Source organism: Heteronotia binoei, chromosome 17 (genome assembly GCF_032191835.1).
Source record: "Heteronotia binoei isolate CCM8104 ecotype False Entrance Well chromosome 17, APGP_CSIRO_Hbin_v1, whole genome shotgun sequence".
Taxonomy (NCBI): domain Eukaryota; kingdom Metazoa; phylum Chordata; class Lepidosauria; order Squamata; family Gekkonidae; genus Heteronotia; species Heteronotia binoei.
Window position 1 is genome coordinate 56,060,458 of NC_083239.1, and position 26,530 is coordinate 56,086,987.

The 26,530-nt window shown below is 49.6% G+C and overlaps 2 protein-coding genes across 2 annotated transcripts in view; both read left to right on the top strand.

Moving 5' to 3' along the window:
- Positions 1–26,530, top strand: part of LOC132586353 (cytochrome P450 2G1-like) — a 520,878-nt gene that overhangs the window by 75,298 nt on the left and 419,050 nt on the right. The window lies entirely within an intron of this gene.
- On the top strand, positions 1,126–21,568 carry LOC132586358 (cytochrome P450 2G1-like). The gene is made up of 9 exons (XM_060258395.1): positions 1,126–1,360; positions 4,843–5,005; positions 5,094–5,243; positions 8,161–8,321; positions 8,946–9,122; positions 14,576–14,717; positions 16,588–16,775; positions 19,518–19,659; positions 20,883–21,568. Exons 1-9 carry the CDS (start codon positions 1,190–1,192, stop codon positions 21,062–21,064), a joined length of 1,476 nt encoding a protein of 491 aa, XP_060114378.1. The 5' UTR covers positions 1,126–1,189; the 3' UTR covers positions 21,065–21,568.

Consider the following 26,530-nt stretch of genomic DNA (forward strand, 5'->3'; position numbering starts at 1 on the left):
GTGGCCAACGGTAGCTCTCCAGATGTTTTTTGCCTACAACTCCCACCAACCCCAGCCATTGGCCATGCTGGCTGGGGCTGATGGGAGTTGTAGGCAAAAAACATCTGGAGAGCTACCGTTGGTCACCCCTGCTCTAGATGACAGCCCTTTACTTGAAGATGGTGATCATATCACCTCTCAGCCACCTCCTCTCCAGGCTAAACATCCCCAGCTCCTTCAACCTTTCCTCACAGGACTTGGTCTCCAGACCCCTCACCATTTTCGTCGCCCTCCTCTGGACCAATTCCAGCTTGTCTATATCCTTCTTAAAATATGGTAGGAGGGTCCCAGACCATTAAAGGCTTTGAAGGCAAATACCGACAACTTCAGTTGGATCTGGAGACTCATTGGAGGCTCTTTTGATTGAATTTCAACCCATTGGTTCTGGTCCTGCCTTCTGGGTTGAAATTAAATTAAATTTGTGTGTGTGTGTTTTGTGTTTGCACCTGAAGGTCATGGTGATTGACCCCTACAGGGGTTCTGGAGGATATTCAGAGAGGTGGCTGGATAAATCTGTCTCTGCCTCCCAACTGCTGGTATTCCAAGGAGGTCTCCCGTCCAAGTACTTGTCACGGTCAGCTCTGCTTAGCTTCCGAGATCTCACGAGACTGGGCTTGTCTGGGCTCTCCAGGTCAGGGCGGTGTCTGAGCTTTAGACTTCCAAGAAAGGGGATTGGAAAGACACGACCTGAGGGGCCAGTCAAGAACCGTCCAAATGAAGCAACCCTCAGGAGGGCTCTGCAAGCCAGCGTTGTCAAATCACGACTACCTGCCCTGCTTTGGTCCTAGATCTGAGAAATATGATTAATCAAAGGATTACAGCCGGAGCCCCTCCCACCCCATCACTTTGTGAGAAATAATCTGAAAAAAAGGCTAAGAAACACCTTAGGAATCCACTTCGCCAGCAAGGGCATGTGGACTTTTTTCTCTGGACTAAATATTCACAACACTGATTAACTAGGAAGGAGCCTATTACATTTGGCAGGAGTCTATAAGATTAAACACACAACATGTTTGCCCGGTGCTATTGCGTAACGCCGGGAGGAGGAGCTGAGCTGATGCCTGAATAAATACGTTGAGCCCTGGCAAAATGAGTCGGGCCACCACATTGGGGAGAGGAGGAGGAGGAGGACAGGGACCCAACGTCCACCATGGAGCTGGCGAGTGCGCTCACCGTCATCCTGGCCATTTGCTTGGTGGTCATTACGGTCAAGAGGAAAAGCTCTTCCCATGGGAGGATGCCCCCTGGACCCACTCCCCTGCCTCTGATCGGGAATTTCCTGCAGCTCAAAGCAGCAGAAACCTGCAAATCACTGATCAAGGTGAGTGAAGAGAACCCGGGAACGGGCCATGCAGGGGGCATTGAGGAAATTTGTGCAAGGGAACAAGACAGAGGTTTCCAAATTATTCATGGGGTAGACCAGGGGTGGCCAAACGTGCTTAACGTAAGAGCCACATAGAATGAACATTAGATGTTTGAGAGCTGAGGGAGGGAGGGAGGAGGTGGAGGTGGAAGGAAAACAACTTTAACTTTAAATGCATTCTCCAAGCCACCAGCCAGATTGGCTTGGAGAAGTTATTTAAAGAGAGAAATGCCTTCTCCAAGCTGGCCAATGAGGCAGCAGGGGCTTCGAGAGCCACACAATATGTGTGAGGCTCCCGAGCCTCAGTGTGGCCACCCCTGGGGTAGACAGACTGGACAGAGAGAACTTTTTCTCCTCCTTCCAATATCCTAGGGCAACCAAGGAAGCTGATGGGTGGAGGATTCAGGCTGGGCCAAAGGGAATGCTTCTTTATGTAACGAGTGGTTAAAGTGTGGAATTCGCTGCCACGGGGCATAGTGATGCCCCCAGGAATGGGTAGCTTCAAAAGGGGATGAGATACATTCATGGAGGAGAGGCCCATCTGTGGCAGCTGGCCATGGTGAATAAAGGGGACCTCTGAATCCCAGAGCCAGGAGGGAACATCGGGGAAGGCCAAAACTTCCGTGCCCTGTTGTTGCGCCTCCAGGGGAACGGGTTGAATGCTATGTGAGAGAGGATCCTTGCTGGCAAATTACTGTGGTTGTCTGCCCTATTTTGAAGTTCCTTTGGATCTTGTATTTCTTTTCTGTTATGCCAATAAACGTTATGTCTGTCTGTCTAACAAAACAGGAGTCAAGTTTCACCTTTAAGACCAACCAATTTTTATTTAGAATGTAAGCGTTCATTCTAAATACAATTTGGTTGGTCTTAAAGGTTCAACTTGACTCCTGCTTTGTTCAACTGCTTCAGACCAACACGGCTGCCCGCTTGGATCTGTCTTTAAGACCAACAGTTTTATTCAGAACGTAAGCTTTCGTGTGCTCTCTAAGCACACTTCATCAGACGAGGAATCCGGTACAGTGAGCAAAGCCACACGTAGCTGGTGGTCAGTGGCTCAGAATGCAAACTGGCACAAATTTAAGATCCAATGACAGAACAGTAAAATTAACAAATAGAGCAAACCCTTGATCTGAGTAGCATGAGCATGCAAAAGCAATAAAACAGTAATATGTCAAAATGTGAGAATGTCTGTTAATGACTATACTGTATTAAGCCTGGGTCAAAAGGAAGGTATTTATATCTCAGATTTCCCATCCAACTAATTTACCTTTTAACATGTAACATACATATAGTTTGCCATTAGGAGACATTGTCTGTCTGTCTGTCAACTAGACGGCCTCTCTGGTCTGATCCAGCAGGGCTCTGCTTATATTCTTATCAGGCGGCCGCTTTCCCTTCACTCTGTCCTTTGCCTTCTTTCAGCATCTCCTCCCCATAGATTTATTTATCCACCCCTTTCCAGACATCCCACACCAACCCCATGCCTCTCTGCACCTTGCTCTGATTGTCTTGGTCTCCCTCCAGCCAGAGGAAAATGGGTCTCCATTTGGCACCTCCTTCCTTGGCCTGCAGCTCTTCTGCCTCTTCTTCTGTCCGTCACAAAGGGCAGGAAAGAATCGGCCAGTTCTTTCTCCCTCCAGCAATTTCACTCAACTTAGACCCCATATTAAGCAAGTTTTCCAGGTTCATGGATTTCTCCAGCTTGGAAAGTGTTATCCTTCCCCCCTTCCCCGTCCGTTTCCTTTCTTCCTTCTCTGTCCTCAACTAATTGGTTCACTTGAATGTGCAATTAATAGGAACTCCCCCCCCCCCCAACGGGTACCTGTCGATTGCAAGGGTCTGTTCTTGAAATTGCTTCTTCGCCACTGTTTTCTCTGGAGGTGCTTGTTCTGTGAAGGGCTGGCCTTGGGAAAAGAGTTAAATAGTACCTCCGTGTTCGATTCAAACGTTGTGTTTCCTTGGCGACAAAACGGCTGTGTATTTCAACACAGGAAACATTTTTCCTAGAAATTCTTTGGGTGTTTTTGTAGGTATCCATCTGTTTCTTTTGGCCTTAGCTGCAATGATTGTGCATGACACTGTATCACAGCTGCAGAACTCTCCTGGGAAGTGTCCGCGCTCACAACATACTTGGTCAGTGTTGGCAGGAATCGAATTTAGACTGCTGGAAAGGAAACTTATTCACTTCCATACTGTTTTGCACTAGGGTTGCCAATCCCCAGGTGGGGGCAGGAGATCCCCCGGTTTGGAGGGCCCCCCCTCTTCTTCAGGGTCATTTGAAAGCGGGGAAGGGGGAGGGAAATGTGTGCTCCATTATTCCCTATGGAGAACTGATCCACGGATATCTGTGGCTCTGGGGGAGCTGTATTATGAAGTAAAGGTACCGAATTTTCAGCATAGCATCTGGTATCTCCCCTCAAAACACCCTCCAAGTTTCAAAAGGATTGGACCAGGGGGTCCAATTCTATGAGCCCCCAAAGAAGGGGCCCCTATCCTTCATCATTTCCAGTGGAGGGAAGGCATTTAAAAGGTGTGCAGTCCCTTGAAATGTGATGACCAGAACTCCCTTTGGAGTTCAATCACGCTTGCCACAACGTTTCTTCCGGCTCCACCCTCAAGGTCTCCTGGCTCCACCCACAAGTCTCCTGGCTCCACCCCCAAAGTCCCCAGATATTGCTTGAATTGGACTTAGCAACCCTATTTTGCCCAGTGTTTGATACAGAAAAATGGGACCAAAAACCTTGCGAAGGCTGGAATGTGAGATCTGGGGTCCTCTGCCCATCTCTCAGTCTATGGGTCAGGGTTTCTGAGTCACAGAGCAGAGCATTCACAGCAGGCTCAACCTGTGGCATGGTTCATGACACCTGAGAAGAGACCCATATGCTTCGGTGGCTCAAGCCAAAGGCCGTCTTGCTAAGGAGCCTGTCTCCAACAGTGAATCCCGCAAGGCTTGTAGTAACATCATGAGGACTGACTTCTCCTTGTCATATTATAAAGATATATTTCTCTATAATGTGAGATAAGATTTTTATGTTGATTGCAAAAAGTTTTACCAAACGTGTTAGCCAGCGTATCACAGTGTTTTGTTTGTCTGTATTTCCTGTAATGTAATGTAATGTAATGTAATGTAAAATGTAATGTAAAATTTTATTTATATCCCGCCCTCCCCGCCGAAGCAGGCTCAGGGCGGCTAACAGCATTTCAGGTAAACAATAGTAATATAAACTGTGATCACAAGTTGTTTTTTTCCTGCCTGGAGGTTGGCAACTACCCCTGGCCTTCCTCTCTCTTCCAAAAGGCATTGACCCCAGCAGCCTTTGCAGCCGGGACAAGGGACTGAGTTTCTGAGGTTTGCAATGTTAGCAGGAGACAAAGATGGCTCCACTTAAAAAAAAAGAAAAGAAAAGAAAAAGAAATCTCTGCTCTTGTTTCTTCTCCAGCTAAGTGAAAAATACGGCCCCGTGTTCACAGTTTATTTTGGAAGTCGCCCGGTGGTTATTTTGTGCGGCCATGAGGCTGTGAAGGAGGCCCTGGTAGACAAGGCGGAAGAATTCAGCGGGAGGAAGACCATGCCTACCTTGGAGCGAACCTTCCACGAACACGGTGAGGCACCCAATCTGGACCTCCCCCCCTCCCCAAGGAAAGCCCTTTTGCTTCTGTCCCGGCTGCCTTGATGTCCCCTTTTCTCTAGGTGTGGTCTTTGCCAACGGGGACCGCTGGAAGCAGCTGCGACGGTTCTCCCTCACCGTCTTGAGGAATTTCGGGATGGGGAAGAAAACCATTGAGCAGAGGATCCAGGAAGAAGCTCAGTTCCTGCTGGAGGAATTCCGAAAGACTAATGGTGAGAGCCTGTGTGAGCCACGGCCCCTGGGTGAGGAGTTCTGGGGTGGCGCTTGCCCAGATGGGTTCCTTTGGAGGAGAGAACAGTAGAGACTGGGTCACCTTGGTTGGACGTGTTATTCACAGAGGAGCTGGGGGGGTGCACAGAGACACTCCTGTTGGGACAGCAGATCTAACACTCCCCATTAAATCTTCCAAAAGAGAGAGGGAGGGAGAGAGGAAGAGATTATGCACACACATACACACACACACACACTTCCAGGCCTCAGATTCAGTGGCAGCTCACAGGAGCACAGTTTCTGAATCATTCTGAGACTTCCACCTCCACCTCCTCCTTCTGAGAGTTCCACCTCCACCTCCTCCTTCTGAGAATTCCACCTCCTTGACCATTGAACAGTAGGTGCAGCTGCATAACAATCCCTGGATGAGCTCCCCCACCTATTTTTCTACAAAATGACCCCTGCACACATCTGCAGGTGCTCTGGCCAACTCTCTGTCTCCCAGGGTCTAAATGCTGCTTTCTGCAGACCTCAGAAGCCATGGAGACAGGGTTACCAAGTGTCCAGTATTGACCCAGTCAGTCCAGTATTTTCACTGGCTGCCTGGGGGAAATAAATTCAGGTGGGTAGCAAGATTGGTCTGAAGCAGCGGAACATAGTGTGAGTCCAGTGGGACCTTTAAGACCAATAACTAATTCTGGGCATAAGTTATTGTGTGAATGCCCACTTCTCAAAAGCCTGTAGCAGAAACAGAAATTTGTTGGTCTGCAAGGCGAACCTGGGCAGTATAATAAAAAGTAGAGACATCACCCTGCCAACAAAAGTCCGTATAGTGATGGTATTCCCAGTAGTCATGTATGGCTGTGAGAGCTGGACCATAAGGAAGGCCGAGCGCAGAAGAATAGATGCTTTCGAGCTCTGGTGCTGGAGAAGACTCTTGAGAGTCCCTTGGACTTCAAGAAGATCCAGTCAGCGCTAAGGGAAATCAACCCAGACTGTTCCCTGGAAAGTCAGATGCTGAAGCTGAAGCTCAAATCCTTTGGCCACCCAATGAGAAGGGAGCACTCCCTGGAGAAGACCCTGATACTGGGAAAGGCAGAAGGCAAAACAAGAAGGGGACGGCAAAAGTGGAGATGGCTGGACAGCGTTGCTGATGTAACAAACACGGATTTGAGCAGACTTCGGAGGATGGCGGAAGACAGGAGGGCCTGGCGTAACTTGGGCCAGGGGGTCGCAAAGAGTCGGACTCGACTGTGTGACTGAGCAACAAAACAAAATGTGCCACTGGACTCACACTGTGTCCCAGGGAAAATAAAGAAAGAAAGTTACAGATTTTTAAATGCCTGGTATTTTCTGCCGGAGGAGCAACTGAGGAAGATGTGACAAGGTCCTGGGTCCCCCCAGGCCTTGAAGGGTCTTTCTGGGCGGCTGCAGCCATTCTGCCCCCCACCCACCCTGCAGGTGGCGGCTTCGTGCTGTTTCCTGGCCGCTCAGCAGCCTCAGAGAGCACGAGCAGAAGCTGCCACCTGGGCCCAGCTGCAAAACAGCTGCAGCAGCTCACACATTCATTACCCAGTTCAACACAGACGTCTCCAACACCTCCCAAGCGTCCAGGTCTTTCCCCCTTCCTTGAGTCAAGAGGGCTATTTCCTGTCTAGCAGGAAGGCCTGGCGTTCCTCAGACTATGCAAAACTGAATTGTTCCCCAGGGATGGTCTAGGCAGGTATCAGGGCTGCTGCCCCGCAAAAATGATTCATAAAGTTACTGGGATAAATTATTAGGGACTATACTGTGAACAAATTGCTGTAAATGGGATCTTGCCACGTAATTATTGCATCATTTATTGCAACATGTTAAGACTTATTCTTTGCTTCAGTTCTGTCTTCTGGTTGGTTCTACAAACCTAACCTCATTGCGTTGTTCCGTGAATCTCCCCTCCAGTTGATTGTATTGACTCACTCTCTGAAATCCACCTTGCGTGTGTGTGTGTGTGTGTGTGTGTCTGTCTGTCTATCTATCGTTTTGAAGAAAAAATAGGTGGTGGAGCTCATCCAGGGATTGTTATGCAGCAGCACCTACTATTCAATGGGCAAGGTGGGAAGGAGGGGAGGGGATCCTCAGAAAGGTTCAGGAGCTGCACTTCTGTGAGTGCACCTTCAAAGCCACCTTCAAGAGGGGTTTAGATAAAAATATGGAACAGAGGTCCATCAGTGGCTATTAGCCACAGTGTGTGTATGTATAAAATTTTTTGCCACTGTGTGACCCAGAGTGTTGGACTGGATGGGTCGCTGGCCTGATCCAACATTGGCTTCTCTTATGTTCTTATGTTCTTATGAGCTCCCGCTGAATCAATCTATCTATCTATCTATCTATCTATCTATCTATCTATCTATCTATCTATCTATCTATCTATCTATCTATCTATCTATCATCTATCTATCATCTATCTATCATCTATCTATCTATCTATCTCTGCTTCTAAAAGCACTGCAAAATGCAAAACTCTTGACCTTGTTTTTAACTGCCATCCACTATGCTCAAGTTTGACATCTGATACACGAGGCACTTTGGTTAAGATATTCACATCCCATAACAACATGGAAGAAATCCAGATTAGTTGATATTGGGATGGTACCTATAAAATTTGATTACTTACGAATTGAAAGATAATTTAATGCATACTTTACAATGACTTTCTAACCCAAGTGTGGCTCAGTGGTAGAATATCTGCTTCATATGCAGGTTCAGTCTCTGGAATCTCCTGTTAAAAATTATGGGAAAGACCGTTCTTTGCCTGAGACCCTGGAGAGCAGCTGCCAGTCTGAGTAGACAAGACTGACCTTGACGGACTGAGGGGGTCTCACTTAGCGGAAGGCAGCTTCACGGGTTCAAGTGTTCTCTTGCCTTTTCCTCTTCCAGCGAAGCCCTTTGATCCTACCTTCTTCTTGAGCCGTGCCGTCTCCAACGTCATCTGCTCCATCGTCTTTGGCAACCGCTTTGACTACCAAGACAAGGAATTCCAGGCTTTGATGGAGATGATGAATAACAGCTTCCGGGAGATGAGCACCGCTTGGGCCCAGGTAGGGCCTCCCCGCCCCCCCAAAAAATAGCTGCCCGCGGGTGGAAGGAATCTCCTGGCTGATACTGGAGCTGCCCCTCCTGGGGCCAAAGGCCGCTTGGCAGAGATCTGCCACCCACTTCAAATGTGTGTGTGGAACCCGTCCGCCTTTCTTGTCTGGCCTCCTTTTCTTCCCTCCTGTCTCTCCGGCTCCCTGTCCTGAGTTCCTCCACCTCTTGTCTGCCAGCAACAGCCCACGGATTCTCTGGCTCCTGGCTCTTTTGCAAGGCTTTTCTCTTAAGAAAAAAGATGGCATGCTCTCCTCATCAAAGGTGGAATGCTTGTGAATATTCCATGGTACCACAGAAGCCCAGTCAGTGGCCTGGGAAGGTTCACAAATGGGGGTTTAAGGCTTTTCTTTTTTTTTTGACCGAATGCCAAATTATTCCCTTGTGACTACTGCCTCAGGTGTAAACTCTCCCGAGCCTCCCCCCACCCTGCACCTACTTCTTGGGGATATCATAGTTGTGTAGTTGTAGCTGCGTTGGAAGAGGATTGGACTAGATGACCCTGGTGGTCGCTTCCAACTCTGAGATTAAATAAATTGCATGTCACCTGCTCCTTCCCCCCCTCCCCACTCTTGCAGTTCTACGACATCTATGCCAACATCCTGAAGTACTTCCCCGGCCCCCACACCAAGATCTACGACATCTTGGAAGACATGATACGCTTCATCGCCAAGAGAGTGAAGGACAACCAGGCCACTTTAGACCTCAACTCCCCGCGGGACTTCATCGACTGCTTCCTCATCCAGATGGAAAAGGTACCCACAGACGGGGGCTGCCTGGCTGACCTCACAGGGACTGGCAGAGGCTCTCAGGCTGCCCAAGAGGCTGTGTTGCAAACTCAGCAGCTTCGACAGGTGGCCTGTGGTGGCTTTTACAAAAGGCTTGGCACTCACAGCTCGCCAAGGCGTGCCAAGTAAGAAAAACAGCAGTTCCTCCTTTAAAATACTGTGGCTTACATTGCGATTGGAGGCTTGGCTATCAGCCGTGAAGTATGTTTTCAGCTGCTTCTGGCAACACGCAGCTTTGCACCTTTGCTGTGCAAATCACTTTTGCAAACAGCCTATGATCAGGAGAGCAAATATTTTAAATGAGTCACTGGGAAACCAGCTTGCTCTGTAAACACACACACACACACAGAGAGAGAGAGAGAGAGAGAGAGAGAGAAACCACACACACTCACATTGGGTTGCCAGTTTCCTGGAATTCCAGGCAATAGAGATCAGTTCACCAGGAGAAAATGGCTTCCTTGAAAGCTGGACTCTAGGGCGTTATGCCCCATTGAGGCCCCTCCCCTTCCCAAACCACGCCTTTCTCAGGCTCCACCCCCAAATCTCCAGGTATTTCCCAACCTCAGACCGGCAGCCCTACAGACCCATGAACAAAAATGAAGCTATTTATTTGGAATCAGATCTTTGGTTAGTCCACCAAGGTCAGCATTTTCCACTCAGGTTTGCTGCGAATCTCCAGGGTCCTAGGCAGAAAAGGGTCTTTCCCATCACTTATTGACTGGTCCTTTACACTGGAGATGCCCGGGATTGAACCTGAGACCTTCTGCATGCCAAGCAGAGGCTCTGCCCACTGAGCCACAGCCCCACTTCATGGCTCTCCAGGGTCTCAGGCTGAGGTCTTTCCCATCACCTCCTGCCTGGTCCTTTACATTTGAGATGCCGGGGACTGAACCTGAGACTTTCTGCATGCCAAGCAGAGGCTCTGCCCACTGAGCCACAGCCCCACTTCATGGATCTCCAGGGTCTCAGGCTGAGGTCTTTCCCATCATCTCCTGTCTGGTCCTTTAGTTGGAGATGCCGGGGATTGAACCTGAGACCTTCCGCATGCCAAGCAGAGGCTCTACCCCTGCGCCACAGCCCCTCCTCTCCCCTCCCCTTCCCTTCTCTCTGAGTTCAGCCAAGATAAGTCAGCCCAACAGCTGGTAGCCTCACTTTATCTCATAGCAATGTCTTCGGCCCTCCAGAGACCACAAAACTAGCACAAGGGAGCCAGACCTATGGACGGCACTCTGCTCTGCGCATCTGGAGGAATCAAAAGCGCTCAAGGGGTGCAGACTTCCGCTCCCCCACATCCCTCTCCCTGAAGAAGAACAAAATGGGAAAGAAAAGTCTGGGAGAGACGGAGCTCCTTCCTGGAGTTCTGAGGCCACGTGGGTTGCCCCGGCATGGTGGGAGGTGAGGCACCAGCCTCTTCATCTGCCACAGAGCTGGAGAAGGCATGGGAGGGAAGCCTTCTCTCTAGTGCTCCCTCTCAGCTGAGTTAGCGCGAGCTAGCTCACAGATTTTTAGCCTCCAGCTCACACCTTTTTGTCTTAGCTCAGGAAAAATGGCCCCAGAGCACAATCATTTATGCAGCAGCTAACAGCTTCAACAGTGGCCCCGTGGCGCAGAGTGGTAAAGCAGCAGTACTGTGGTCTGAACTCTCTGCTCAAGACCCGAGTTCGATTCCACTGGAAGCTGGATTCAGGTAGCCGGCTCCAGGTTGGCTCAGCCTTTCATCCTTCCGAGGTCGGTCAGATGAGTCCCCAGCTTGCTGGGGGGGAAATGTAGAGAACTGGGGAAGGCAATGGCAAACCACCCCGTAAAAAAGGTCTGCCGTGAAAACGTTGTGAAAGCAGCGTCACCCCAGAGTCGGAAACGACTGGTGTTGCACAGGGGACCTTTCCTTCCCACAACTTCAGCGACGAGTGGGCAGCCGTGTTGGTCTGAAGCAAGAGAACAGAGCAGAAGACAAGTCGAAGACCAACAGACTTTTATTCCGAATGTCAGCTTTCATATGCAGGGTGACCTCGACAGGCTGGGAAACTGGGCTAAAACCAATAAAATGAATTTTAACAGGGATAAATGTGCAGTTCTGCATTTAGGTAGGGAAAATCCAATGCATGGCTATAGGATGGGGGAGACTTGTCTTAGCAGTAGTATTTGCGAAAAGGATCTAGGGGTCTTAGTGGACCGTACGCTGAACGTGAGTCAACGTGATGTGATGGCTAAAAAGGCAAATGCAATTTTGGGCTGTATCAACAGAAGTCTAGTGTCCAGATCACGTGATGTGATGGTATCGCTTTTCTCTGCTCTGGTAAGACCTCATCAGGAGTAATGTTGAGTTTTGGGCATCACGCTTTAAGAAGGATCTAGACAAGCTGGAATGGGTCCAGAGGAGGGCGACAAAGATGATGAGGGGTCTGGAGACCAAGTCCTATGAGGAAAGGTTGAAGGAGCTGGGGATGTTTAGCCTGGAGAGGAGGCGGCTGAGAGGTGATAGGATCACCATCTTCAAGGACCTTAAGGGCTGTCCTATAGAGGATGGTGTGGAATTGTTTTCTGTGGCCCCGGAAGGTAGGACCAGAACCAATGGGTTGAAATTAAATCAAAAGAGTTTCCGGCTCAACATGAGGAAGAACTTCCTGACCGTTAGAGCGATTCCTCAGTGGAAGGCTTGCTTGGGAGGTGGTGGGCTCTCCTTCCTTGGAGGTTTTCAAACAGAAGCTAGATGGCCATCTGACAGCAATGAAGATCCTGTGAATTTAGGGGAAAGTGTTTGTAAGTTTCCTGTATTGTGCAGAGGGTTGGACTAGATGACCCTAGAGGTCCCTTCCAACTCTATGATTCTATGATTCTGTGCTCTAAGCAGACTTCAACAGACAAAAATGGAATGGCAAGCAGTCCTTAATATAGAAAAAGGACTGCTTGCCATTCCATTTTTGTCTGATGAAGTCTGCTTAGAGCATACGAAAGCTTACATTCTGAATAAAACTTAGTTGGTCTTAAAGGTGCAACTTGTCTACAACTTTAATGCCGGTTGCTCACAAAGCAGAAATTTTGCTCACAAGACTCTGCAGCTTAGAGGGAACATTGCTCCCCTCCATGGTGGCTTGTAGGCCAACCCCCTCATTTTACCTCTTTTGCATCCCTGCAATTACTGGAGGGAAGGTGGAGTGGTGGTGCCAGATCTCAGAAGCTCAGCACTGTCTATGCTTGGAAGGGAGACTACCAAGTAGGACGTTGCAAAGGAAGGGAATAGCTGACCACCTCTGCTTCTCACTCGCCTCCAGAACTCCTTGCCGGAGTTACCATGATTTGGCTGCGACTGGGTGGCACTTCACACCCACACAAATAGGGTTGCCAAGTCCAATTCAAGAAATACCTGGGGACTTTGGAGCCAGGAGACATTGGGGGCGGAGCCAGGAACAAGGGTGTGACAAGCATAATTGAACTCCGAGGGAGTTCTGGCCATCACATTTAAAGGGACAGCACACCTTTTTAAATGTCTTCCTTCCATAGGAAATCATGAAGGATAGGGGCACCTTCTATTGAGGCTCATAGAATTGGACCCCCTGGTCAAATCGTTTTAAAACTTGGAGGGTTTTGAAACTTGGGGAGAGGCACTAGATACTATACTAGAGGCAGTATATATTATACTGAAAATTTGGTGCCTCAACCTCAAAAAACAGCTCCCCCAGAGCACCCAAAACCTCCAGATCAATTCCCCATTATACCCTATGAGAATCGATCTCCACATAGGGAATAACGAAGTGCCCAGCAGACTTCCCTCCCCCACCCCCCTACCCCCATTTCTGGCGACTCTGAAGGGAGGGATTGGCCTCTGTACTCATGAGTTGCTGCCGACTTCTTCCAAGTAACACAGACACACCATCCCAAGAGGAAGCCTTTCCAATGGGAGACTGAAGCCTCCGGAGGGCAAAAGGCACATGGTCCTCTGGGGGCTGGGCTTCCCCCCCCCCTGCTGCCAGCCAGCTGACTGGGGGTGGGAAGGAACCTGGGAAAGCAGAAGAACCCCTGCTGGGACCTGGGGCTTGGCAAGCCTACACACAAACACACACAGCAACAGCAACAACTGAACATTACCAATGTTCTCTTTAAGCAGCGAAGCGTTGTGAGCAAAAATTCTTCTCCGTGAGCCAAAAGATCTGCTAGCATTAAAGTTGTGGGTGAGCCTACTTTTGACTGTACATACATTTAGTTTTTTAGAAGATTATTACGATAACTGAAATGCTTCCACCGTGGTCAAAGAGCTCTTCTAAAATTTTAGCAAAGTTCTGCTAAATTGACGAGAACATCACAAAGGATAAATAATGCCACCTTGCATTTCTTAATTTTTCAAAGGCAGTATTTGTGTACTGGGTTATTATCTTTTGCTTGCTCTTTGCCTCTTCTGTTTGGAGGCACAGTAGTTGCAATACAGGAGACTGCAAGCTGGCATAACTTCTCCTGCCCGGTCTCTTTCCCCGCTCCTGCTTCTTTCCTAGGCTTCCCAATCCCCAGGTCCCAGCAGGGGATCCCCCGGTTTTACAGGCTTCCCCCCTCCCCCAGCCAGCTGGCCGGCGGGGGAAGCCCTGCCCCCACAGCCATCATGCACCTCCATGAATGATTCTCATAGAGAATGATGGGGAATTGATCTGCAGGTATCAGGGGCTCTGGGGGGGCTGTTTTTTGAGGTAGAAGCACCAAATTTTCAGTATAGCATCTAGTGCCTCTCCCCAAAATACCCCCGAAGTTTCAAAAAGATTGGACCAGGGGGTCCAATTCTATGAGCCCCAAAAGAAGGTGCCCCTATCCTTCATTATTTCCTATGGAAGGAAGGCATTTTAAAAGGTGTGCCGTCCCTTTAAATGTGATGGCCAGAACTTCCTTGGAGTTCAGTTATGCTTGTTACGCCTTTGCTCCTGGCTCCACCCCCAAAGTCTCCTGGCTCCACCCCCAAAGTCCCCAGATATTTCTTGAATTGGACTTGGCAACCCTATTCTTTCCCCATTTCCAATGCCTTTTCTGGTCAGGTCAAACCAACCCCTCTCCTCCTGCACCGTTCTTGTTCTAGAGATGCAGAAAAACCAGGCTAGAGCACCAGCCCTTTGCTCCAGACAAAAAGGGAGGGGGTGATCCTTTCTGGTGAGAAAGGGAAGGGAAGGGGCTTTGGACTGGGTGCAGAAGTGTTCTGCAGGAGCTTCCTTCAGGAATATCATTGCTCTGCACTGAGCCAAAAATCTGGGCTGACTTCATAAAGCATCTTCTTTTTTCAGCTATCTGCTGCAAATTTATTATGCTTGGACAGCTTAGCAGGAACACTGGACTTAACTCACGCCTCCACTCCCACCGTGAGCTGGAAAAAACAAAGCAAAACAAAACCAGATAGCCAGCAAATGTCCTAATGATCTTCTGTTCCTACTCCTGTTTGCCTTCAGGAAAAAAACAACCCCGGCAGCGAATTCAACATCAAGAATTTGGAGCTCACCACCCTCAACCTCTTCTTTGCTGGGACAGAGACAGTCAGCTCCACCCTGAGATACGGCTTCCTGCTCCTGATGAAAAACCCCCAGTTTCTAGGTATGGCAGGGAGACCTGGCGGTATCCAAACACCCCCTCGGAGTCTCTCTGGAGACTAGGGGCTCCCACAACTTTAGGGGCCTTAGGCTGGCTCCCCGCTCCCGGTTTCCCCCCTGCTTGCAGCCTTCCCAGCCTTCATGGGAAGCCAGTAACTGAGCCACTCTTTGCCCAGTTTGCCTGGTGCGGCTGCTGCTGGCAGCCTCTCCCCCGCAGCTTTGTCAAAGGGGCTTTTGGGAAAGTGCCCGCAGGCTGCAGTGGGGGCCGTGGGTGGCGGGGCGGGTGCTCCGACTCTAGGGTTTCCAATCTCCAGGTGGGGGCAGGGGATCCCCTGGTTTGGAGACCCTCCCCCGCTTCAGGTTCATCAGAAAGCGGGGGGAGGGGAGGGAAATGTCTGCTGGGAACTCTATTATTTCCTATGGAGATTTATTCCCATAGAAAATCATGGAGAATTGATCCACGAGTATCTGGGGCTCTGGGGGGAGCCTGTTTTTTGGGGTAGAGGCACCAAATTTTCAGTATAGCATCTAGTGCCTCTCCCCAAAATACCCCCCAAGTTTCAAAAAGATTGGACCAGGGGATCCAATTCTATGAGCCCCCAAAGAAGGTGCCCCTATCCTTAATTATTTCCTATGGAAGGAAGGCATTGAAAAGGTGTGCCGTCCCTTTAAATATGATGGCCAGAACGCCCTTTGGAGTTCAATTATGCTTGTCACAGCCTTGATCTTGGCCCCACCCCCAAAGTCTCCTGGCTCCACCCCCGAAGTCCCCAGATATTTCTTGAATTGGACTTGGCAACTCTATCCGACTCTGAGATAATTTGCAAGTGGGCCCCATCAGAGGACTCTTGAGTCCAAGTCCCATTTCCAACAGCTGCCAATGAAATGCCTCTGGAGAAAGGTCTGGCTTAGGCTGGCTGGCACCCTAGGCGAGGCTAACTTCTGGTGCCCCCCCCCTTGCACTGATAACCTCAGTGAGTCACATGAGGGGATGCCCAATTTGGCACCCCCAGAAGGCCAGCACCCTAGGCAATCACCTAGATTGCTTACTGGCAGGGCTGGCCAGGTTTGGGGAATGAGAGAGCAGGGCAGGAAGGCCAAAGCCAGCCCCTGGCATTCGGAGACAAGCTGCCTTGGCACACGGAGGAGGTGCCAGTCAGCTATACGGGCACTGTAAGCTGTGCATGAATCACAGAGTGCAAGCATGTGGGAGAGATTCATTGCCAGTATTTTGTGAATTGGGGAGGGGGAAAATCTATCACATTTCTATCGGTCACATGTTCTTCCAGGCTGAATTTGTTCTCAGCTCCTTTGTATCCCCAGTATCTCAGGCAGTTTTTGTGGTTCTCACCCCCGTTTCCCCCTCACAACAACCCTTTGAGGTAGGTCAGGCTAAGAGAGAATAACTTGCTCAAGGAACGTCATGGCTGAAGGAGGATGTGAACTTGGCTGTCCCCCAGTCCTCTGACCACCACACTGGCCGCCTCTAGATCCAAATGCCTCATCCCCTTAAGTCGAGATCCTTGGAGCTTTTCCGTTTTTGGTTTTAGAAAGCAGGTGATAAGGTGTAGGGCTTTTTGTGCAGAGAAACCCCAGCAAGAACTCATTTGCATCTTAGGCCACACACCCTGACACCAAGCCAGCCGGAATTTCATTCCTGCTCATAAAAAGCCTTGATAAGATGGCACACTGAGATGGCTACCTGGGTCTGCAGGGAGAGGCTCCATTAAGCAGAATTTTAAAATCCACCTCCCAGTTCCAAATACTTTCAAGATGTCATCTGTTTTCAGGGCAGGGTTTCCTCCTCTGCCCTGGGTCCATGGGCGGGGGAAAGTGAGGAGGCAAAGGCAATGAACGCTGCTATGTCTCCACAGCAAAGATGCAGGAGGAAATAGACCGTGTGATTGGCCAGAACCGGGCCCCGAACATCGAAGACCGGAACCAGATGCCCTACACCGATGCCGTCATCCACGAAGTGCAGAGAGTGAGCGACCTCATCCCCATGGATGTGCCCCACATGGTAATCAAAGACACTGAGTTCAGAGGATACATCATCCCAAAGGTAAGCCTGGGAGGGGTGGAAGAGTGCAAGGTGCATGTGTGTGTGTGTATTTGTGTCTTGAAATATTAGCAATGTTTCTTGAATGTGTGGCCAGCAGATATGGCTCCTTCACTTCATACTTCCTTCCCCCTTCAGGGACAGATTTTCCATTCTTCTTCTCTGCCTACTTCCGGCCCAACCAAAGACCACACCCTCTGAAGACCACACCCTCTGCCTACTTTGGGCCCAACCAAAGACCACACCCTCCAAAGACCACACCCTCTGCCTACTTCCAGCTCAAGCAGAGACCACACCCTCCAAAGACCACAACCTCTGCCTACTTTGGGCCCAACCAAAGACCACACCCTCCAAAGCCCACACCCTCTGTCTACTTCAGGCCCAAGCAAAGACCACACCCTCCAAAGACCACACCCTCTGCCTACTTTGGGCCTAACCAAAGACCACACCCTCCAAAGACCACACCCTCTGCCTACTTCCAGCTCAAGCAAAGACCACACCCTCCAAAGACCACACCCTCTGCCTACTTTGGGCCCAACCAAAGACCACACCCTCCAAAGCCCACACCCTCTGTCTACTTCAGGCCCAAGCAAAGACCACACCCTCAGGATGTTTCTGCAGGCCAGCTGAGCCAGTCATGTGACATTCCCGGATACCCCGTGACCAGCGGGGAGAGTCCCATTGAGTGGGAGTCCAGGGGGTCAGCGGCCTCTATGGCTCCCACCATAACCTCTGCAGAAACCCATAGCTGAAGCACGGAGGTGCGCTGACCCAGATAGTGCAGGCTGGCCTGATCTCCTCAGAACGTGGAAGCTACGAGGGGCTGGTCCTGGTGGGTGCTGGGCTAGGGAGTGTGGGGAAGTCCAGGGTTGTATGCAGAGGCAGGCAAGGGCAAACCACGTCTGCTTGTTTCTTGCTGTGACCTGGATGGCCCAGGCTGGCTTGATCTCATTAGATCATAGAAACTAAGCAGAGTCAGCTGGAGTTAGGCTCGCCAATCCCCAGGTCGCAGTGACTCTCCCAGGCTCCTTCCCACCCCCAGTCAGCTGGCCAGTGGGGGAAGCTCCGCCCCCACAGCTACCTTGTGCCTTTCCTCTTCAGAACGTCTGGAGAAAGCTTGCAAAGGCTTCCTTTAAAGATGGTGTGTCTGTGTCTTTAAGGCCAAAGGGGGGGCGGGGTGAGCAGGCAGAACAATGTGGCTGCGCCTAGTAGCTGTGAGAGTTGCCCAGACCCTCCCTTGTTTGCACAAGCTTTTCAGAGGTCGTTTGCATAGTAAAGAGTAAACGTGAACCTTTGGTTTCCTTGTGGTATTGGAAGTTCACCAACTCTTGAGTACATTGCCCCAGTGAGCCCAAACGAGTGTGGGATTGCAAACTCTTTTATTTTTGCTTCTGTGTGTGTGTGTGATTGAGAGAGAGGGAGATGATATGCAGCTGCTTGGATGAGGAAATGAAGACTGTGTTCATGGGAACTGCACTGCCGTGTTTTTATTTATTTATTTATTTTAGGGAAAGTCTCCTGGCTCCACCCCCAAAGTCCCCAGATATTATCTGAGTTAGACTTGCTGAAGTTAATACTTGGATGGGAAAGTACCGAAGAAATCCTCTGGAGTTTCTATGCAGAGGCAGGCCATGGCAAAACACCCCGGAATGTCTCTAGCCTTGAAACATCGATGGGGTTGCCATGTCAGATGAGATGACAGCAACCCCCACCTCCACCAAAAAAGGGGAGGGAGGAGAAACTGGCAGCCTCCTGAGGGACGAGAGTGTGGGGTTCACCCCTCCATCTTTCTTCCTCTGATACCGAAGTTGTATCAGAAATCCTGAACACTGTGTGCAGTTCTGGTCACCGCACCTCAAAAAGGATATGATAGCGTTGGGAAAAGTGCAGAAAAGGGCAACTAGAATGATCCAAGGTTTGGAACACTTTCCTCATGAAGAAAGGTTAAAACGCTTGGGGCTCTTTAGCTTGGAGAAATGTCGACTGCGGGGTGACATGATAGAGGTTGACAAGATAATGCATGGGATGGAGAAAGTAGAGAAAGAAGCACTTTTCTCCCTTTCTCACAATACAAGAACTCGTGGGCATTCAGTGAAATTGCTGAGCAGTCGGGTTAGAACGGACAAAAGGAAGTCCTTCTTCACCGAAAGGGTGATTAACATGTGGAATTCACTGCCACAGGAGGTGGTGGCGGCTACAAGCATAGCCACCTTCAAGAGGGGCTTGGAAAAAATATGGAGCAGAGGTCCATCAGTGGCTATTAGCCACAGTACATATATATATGTGTGTGTGTCTATCTGTCTGTATGTGTGTATATGTGTGTGTATGTGTATATATACACACACACACACATATTGGCCATTGTGTGACACAGAGTGTTGGACTGGAGGGGCCATTGGCCTGATCCAACATGGCTTCTCTTATGTTCTTCTGTGACACAGAGTGTTGGAGTGGATGGGCCACTGGCCTGATCCAACATGGATTCTCTTATGTTCTTCTGTGACACAGAGTGTTGGAGTGGATGGGTCACTGGCCTGATCCAACAGGGCTTCTCTTATGTTCTTCTGTGACACAGAGTGTTGGACTGGGTGGGCCATTGGCCTGATCCAACATGGCTTCTCTTATGTTCTTCTGTGACTCAGAGTGCTGGACTGGAGGGGCCATTCGCCTGATCCAACATGACTTCTCTTATGTTCTTATATTCTGAAACCCTGAAATGTTGGCCTCCAAATTTCTTTTTCCCAGGGAACTGAAGTCTATCCAGTACTCAGCACCGTCTTGAATGACCCCAAGAAATTTAAAAACCCAAGGCAATTCAACCCAGAAAACTTCCTGGATGCGAACGGAAGCTTCAAGAAAAGTGATGCGTTTGTGCCCTTCTCCTCAGGTAAGCCAAAGGCTCTCTCGCAAAGGGGGAAGACCACCGAGGCGGGGGGGGCGTGTAACATGGCGGTGAACTCTCTGGAGGTCTCTTGCAGGAGGGAATTCCATCTCAGCCTGGACTGGCAGTCTTCTCTTTTTTGCACGGGGGCTTTCAGTTATTAATATTGATAAACTGATTTTCCAGCACGAAGGTGCTGAAAGAGAAACATCTGGTCACATAATGTGCCCACTCAAAACACCAAAATGGAAAGGTTTGGCTGGGCCCTGAGCTGCTCCAAGTATGTCTGCATTTGAGAGGGGCCTTAGAGCAAGGGACAACACAGGGCAGGCTGGTCTTTGGGGGCTCTCCTGAGGTTGCCCCTTAGTTACGCTTGGACTGGACTACTGTGATGCGCTCTTCTTGGGGCTACCCTTGAAGACTGTTTGGGGGCTGTAGGTAATGCAGAATGCTGAGGGGGGACTACTGGTCTGAGTCAGCTATTGGGAGCATGTGACCCTGACAGTACAGCAAATACACTGGTGACTGATCCCTTCCTGAGCCCAAATCAAGGTGGTTCTGACCTTTAAAGCTCAACATGGCTTGAGATTGGGGCACCTGAAGAATCATCTTCTCCCAGGCATTCCAGCTTGGGAATTATGATCACAGGGAGAGGTCCGTCAATCAAAGAGTCTTGTCTTGGTGGACACACAAGGCAGGGCCTTTTTGGTGGCAGCCCCATGATGATGCAACATCCACATTGTCAAGGAGGCAGGACTAAACGCTGATTGATTTAGCTTTTTCTTATTGGCAGTCCTAACCGAAGTGTTTACATTGTGACTTTTTATGGCTTTCATAATTGTGGTTTCAGTTGGTTTTTTTATAACGTTTTATCTATATTGTCAGCCACCCTGAGTTCCACAAGGGAGAAAGGCAGCTAATAAATATTTTAAATGAATAAAATGAACGGTAGAAGCCGGAGGCAGCACAGGAAAGCTCACTCCTGCTTGATAAGATAACTCTCAGTTCAAGAAAGGCCAAAGGGAAATGCTAATGGCCCTCGTGCAGCGCAAGGACTGAGGAATTGCAGGAGTCGTTTATGGTAGTCCTGGTGAAATCATACAGGATGGGTGCATCTCCAGAAAGGGAATCCTGACGGGATGACCCTGCTGTCTCGTGGAGGACAAAGGGGCTGTGCTCTTCTTTGCTGATGGCCCCTCCCGGCTGGTTCTCCTCCTCTCTCGCTGCAGGGAAGCGGATCTGCCTGGGGGAGGCCTTGGCCCGCATGGAGCTCTTCCTCTTCTTCACCACCATCCTCCAGAGCTTCCGGCTGAAGCCCCTTGTGCCCCCGGAGGACATCGACACGACTCCACTGGAGAGCGGCTTTGCCAATATTGTCCCCATGTACCAGATGTGCATGGTCCCCCGCTGAGCGGAAGTCCAGCCCGGAGAGCTCTCTTCCCAACGCGGCAATGCTCTCTTCAGCTGCGCATGCAAGACTTTGGGAGCACATGGGGTTGGGGGGGGGCAGAGGTGTGACAAAGGGGCTTTGGAGAACTGCAACCACCACACTTCACACAACTCACTCAGGTTCGCAGCTGTACCCACATGTGGAGCAGGTGTGTTGGGGGGCTTCAGGCAAGGAATGGAATCACCCCCTCGCCTTGTTAGTAGTTCTGCTGTGCTCCTCCCTACTGCAAGTGTGACAAAGGGATATTCCTTCCTCTTTGCATCTTATCTGCTTGCAAAAACCCAGACTGTGTTCTAAACCTTGGAGGTTCCCTTGAAGTGGTCTTTGCTCTGGCCCTGCTTATCTTTTTGACTTTGCTGTTCACTCATTAATCAAAGGCTGCAGGCATGCCTTCCCGGAAGGCTCTGGTCATTGTAACAGGCAAGGTTTTTTGTAGTGGATTATGCAATAAAGCTTGTTGCTTGCTTTGGGCCTCCAAAGTGGAGTCATTATCTGAATGCAACACTAAAGAGAGGGAGAGGGGCTGCTCTCTGTCAGATAGGGTTGCCAAGTCCAATTCAAGAAATAGCTGTGGACTTTGGGGGTGGAGCCAGGAGACTTTGGGGGTGGAGCCAGGAGACTTTGGGGGTAAAGCCAGGGGACATTGGGGGTGGAGCCAGGAGACATTGGGGGTGGAGCCAGGAGCAAGGGTGTGACAAGCATAATTGAACTCCAAAGGGAGTTCTGGCCATCACATTTAAAGGGGTTGCACACCTTTTAAATGCCTTCCTTCCATTGGAAAGAATGAAGGATAGGGGCACCTTATTTGGGGGGCTCATAGAATTGGACCCCCTGGTCCAATTCTTTTGAAACTTGGAGGGTGTTTTGAGGAGAGGCACCAGATACTATACTGCAAATGTGGTGCTTCTAACTCAAAAAACAGCCCCCCAGAGCCACAGATAACCATGGATCAATTCTCCATTATATCCAATGGAAATGTATCTCCTTAGTGAATAATGGAGAGTCCAGCTGACATTTCCCTCCCTTGAAGCGGTGGGAGGGCCTCCAAACCGGTGGATTCTCTCCCCCACCTGGGGATTGCCAACCCTACTGTGAGACCATAACAGTGTAGTCCCTTGAATTTAGTTTGTAGTTATGGGTGTCACACTTCCCTTTGAATTCTGCAGCTTTGTGTCGGGCATAGATCAAGATGGGTGGCCATGTTAGATTTCAATACATAACAAAGAGTGCAGGAGAAACTTAAAGACTAACGAAATTTGTGGCAGGGGAGGAGTTTTTGTGAGTTACGCAGAGTTAGTTTTCCAAGATTCTTGCTCTTTTCTCTTGCTTTGGACAGAAATCCTTTGGGTTGTTGCTGCCACGGTAAGGTTGCCAAGTCCAATCTAAGAAATATCTGGAGACTTTGGGGGTGGAGCCAGGAGCAAGGATGGGACAAGCCTCATTGAACTCCAAAGGGAGTTCTGGCCATCACATTTAAAGGGACTGCACACCTTTGAAAGGCCTTCCCTCCATTGGAAATAATGAAGAATAGGGGCACTTTTGGGGGGGGGGGGCTCATAGAATGGGACCCCCTGGTCCAATCCTTTTGAAACTTGGAGGGCATTTTGAGGAGAAGCACTGAATGCTATGCTGAACATTTGGTGCCTCTACCTCAAAAGACAGCCTCCTCCCCAGCGCCCCAGATACCCACGGATCAATTCCCCATTATACCTTATGGGAATCGCTCTGCATAGGGAATGACGGACTGCCCAGCAGACATTTCCCTCCCTTGCCCCTCACCGCTTCCTGATGACCCTGAAGCGGGGGAAAGGCCTCCAAACGGAAGGATCCCCTGCCCCCGACTAGGGAGCAGCCACCCTATGCCATGGTGGGATCCTGTGCTTCTCAGAGAGCTACAGGAACAACAAAGCAAGGAGAGAACAGCTGCTGAGTTTGAGTCAAGGAATGCAGACAGGAAATTTGGATCCTTCTGCAAGGTGAACTTCTCTGCCCTGGCTGTTGTGCTGCTGTTATTTGCACACCCAGATACTTTTAAAACGTGGTGCAAAAAGCAGTTGCACGAGGGACAGCCGATTTCCACGGTGTCAAGTGGGAGGGTGTGAAGGAAGGATGCCCATGAACCCAGCAAGCAGCTGTCCAAATTCAGGGACCTACCCATAATGCTTTGGGGCCCTTTCTTCCCTGCCTACCCCACAAACTCCAAGCAATGGGGTGGTTGCCTGCCTCTTTTCAACAAGCCCGATGCAGGAGAGGAAGCAAAGAGCTGCTTGAGAGCCAGTTTGGTGTAGTGGTTAAGTGTGTGGAGAACCGGGTTTGATTCCCCACTCCTCCACTTGCACCTGCTGGAATGGCCTTGGGTTAGCCATAGCCCTGGCAGAGGTTGTCCTTGAAAGGGCAGCTGCTGTAAGAGCTCTCTCAGCCCCACCCACCTCACAGGGTGTCTGTTGTGGGGGAGGAAGATAAAGGAGATTGTGAGCCGCTCTGAGACTCTTCGGAGTGGAGGGCGGGATATAAATCCAATATCATCTTCTTCTTCTTCTTGAGGACCGATATTGTGTGGACATTCTGAGCAAGGCTTACTGGAAGAGACAACCGTAGTAGGAAAAATCGAAAGCAGCAGGACAAGAAGAACCTGGAAATAAGGAAGACTTAAAGGAAGGAAGCCACGAAGATCCTGGGTTTGCAAGCTGGAGCAATCCGGAGGCATGTGGCTTCCACAAGTGCCCTAGAGCTACAAAACCCTGATAGGTGTCTATAACATGGTGCAGGGGTGGCCAACGGTAGCTCTCCAGATGTTTTTTGCCTGCAACTCCCATCAGCCCCAGCCATTGGCCATGCTGGCTGGGGCTGATGGGAGTTGTAGGCAAAAGAACATCTGGAGAGCTACCGTTGGCCACCCCTGATATAGTGGGCTTGATGCATTGAAGAGGCAATCTGGCAGCTCTTTATTAGATACAGCATTAGGTAGGCTGCACTTCAAGACTGAGGAACTGGGCCAATGGGGCCAACTATATACAACTCAGGGTTCTCGCGCAAGCACGCTATTGGGTCATTCAAACCAGCAGGGGGCTCGTGATTGGTGCAAGGCAGCCGGGATTTGGATCCTGCTGTCTATTGTTCCCGAGTCCCAAGCTCTGTTCTTATAGCTCCAATGAGCCAGGCAGGAACCCCTATACAGTCTTCGCTGTGATCCGCATACACAACCGTGTCAATGGTCACCACAACGTGTGTGTGTGTGTGTTTGTGTGTGATGGGGGGGGGGCCTCATTTGGACCTCACCTTAACATCCCTTCCCCACCTGCCCAATCCGGTGATCAGTAGCACCAGCAGGCCTGTGTGTTGATGTAAGGTTGACCTGAAGGCTGCGGCCAGGGCACCCTCGCCAGCCAAAAAGGAGACGGAAGGTGTGCGGTTTCCTTTAAAGGGAACGACCCCTGCGGGGCATTTCGACATAAAAGGAAAGAAGGTAGTTCATGTTGGAAATAGGTATCTGTTGTGTATGTGCTTTGCAATGTTCTAAAGTTCCAGTCATTATAGGGTTAACACTGTGCCCGATTCCCTATTGTCTGCATGACCTGGGAAGAAGATACTGACTGCTGTCAATCAAGGTCTAGAAGCAGGAAAACCTGTTTTGTCTCTTTGGTCAGTTAGTCAGGTGACTTCCTTTGGTCAGGCAGAGAGTTCAAGAAGGAGGAAGTGGTCTTCCATTAAGCACGTGGTCTTCTAGTGTGAGGATGTACTTCTATAGTGTTTGTTATTTTCACCTCCCAGGACCCTTTCCCTGCAGAAATAAATATGTTTTTTGCTTTCATGTTAAATGCCTCTCAATGGTTATTTGATCCAGTGATCCATCGCACAGTTTGAGATAAAGAAATAGAATTTCAAACAGAAATCCCTAACAGTTCAGGCTCTGGCTGTCAAATTGACTTAAAGTGGATTACCAAAGTGCTCAAAGCACGTCTGGGCAGCTGGCGAACTTGCCTTCGGCTGCCCTATGAGGAAATCTGCTTCCCACGGAGCCTTGAGTCAAACAATACAGGCCCTTTATGGAAATACGGCTGCCAGTTTCCTGGACCACTTTAAAGAAATAGTTCATATATTCATTTTAAACAAGTACAAAAATTTTCCGGAAAACTTTTGTATAAATAAGGAACGGTAGCACCAAACATGTCCCTCTTTATCTCACAACACACAGTCGTAACTTCCTTGGGAAGGTCTCGGTGCGGTAAATGATGTTCGATCCATTCAAAGTCTTTGAGAATATGCAGCCCGCAATCCGTCAGGCTGTGCAGCCGGTCAGTTCACAGTACAACAGGTTTGTACTAATTTTCCTTTTTCGCTTTTAGCTGTTTCAAGCTTTAGATACAGATTCTTAGTCATGGGTAAGAACGCCAACAATTTTGCTCAATAGCGAATCACAGAGTATCTGAAGCCTGAAAAAGCTAAAAGCGAAACAGGAAAATTAGTACAAACCTGTTGTACTGCGGACTGACTGGCTGCACGGCCTGATGGATTGCGGTCTGCATATTCTCAAAGACTTTGAACGGATTGAACATCATTTACCGCACCGAGACCTTCCCAAGGAAGTTACGACTGTGTGTTGTGAGATAAAGAGGGACATGTTTTGGTGCTACCGTTCCTTATTTATACAAAAGTTTTCCAAAAAAATTTTGTACGTGTTTAAAATGAATACATGAAATATTTATTTAAAGTGGACTAAGTTTATATTATTGGTATTGAGGCTGGAATTCACGGTAGCGTTTGCTTCTGTTTTTTTCTTTTCTGGTTTGCCGTGATTCTCTTTTTTGGTCACACAAGTTAGGCAGGACTTCTCCCACTTTGGAGGTTCCCAACCCACTGGCCCACATTAGACTGGCAGAGGGATCTTCCCTGGACATTGCCAGTGCTATGACATCACTCCGAGTGACATCATTGTGCTGGCGACATCACACATTGGCCACTTTAGGAGTGTCCAGGAAAACTCTATGGTTTTCACAGGCACTCTAGCACTTTGGGAGGGAAAACTCTATGGTACCACAGGGCCTCTTTGTTCAGCCCTCTCCCCCGAGGGCTGAGAAGTCTAGCCAGCACCTCTCCCTCCCTCCTCCTCCATGATGTCCCAGAAGATGTTCACAGAGAGGACCAAAGAGACAAGCACTCTCTGTCCCGTTGCAGCGACTCCCGGCCGATCCACGCAAAATCAATGGATCTGGATCTTGGAGGGTGATGTTCCCACAAGCAGTCCTTTCCTCCCCAATCTAGAAATGGGGGTTGAGTGTTTGACCTTAGAGACACAGCACAAGGGAAATCTCATGAACAGTCAACAAGAGCTGGGGAAGTCCTGCCTGGGACTATAAGAACGGAGCTTGGGGACTTGGGAAGAATGGACAGCTGGATCCAAATCTCGGCTGCCCTGCACCAATCAAG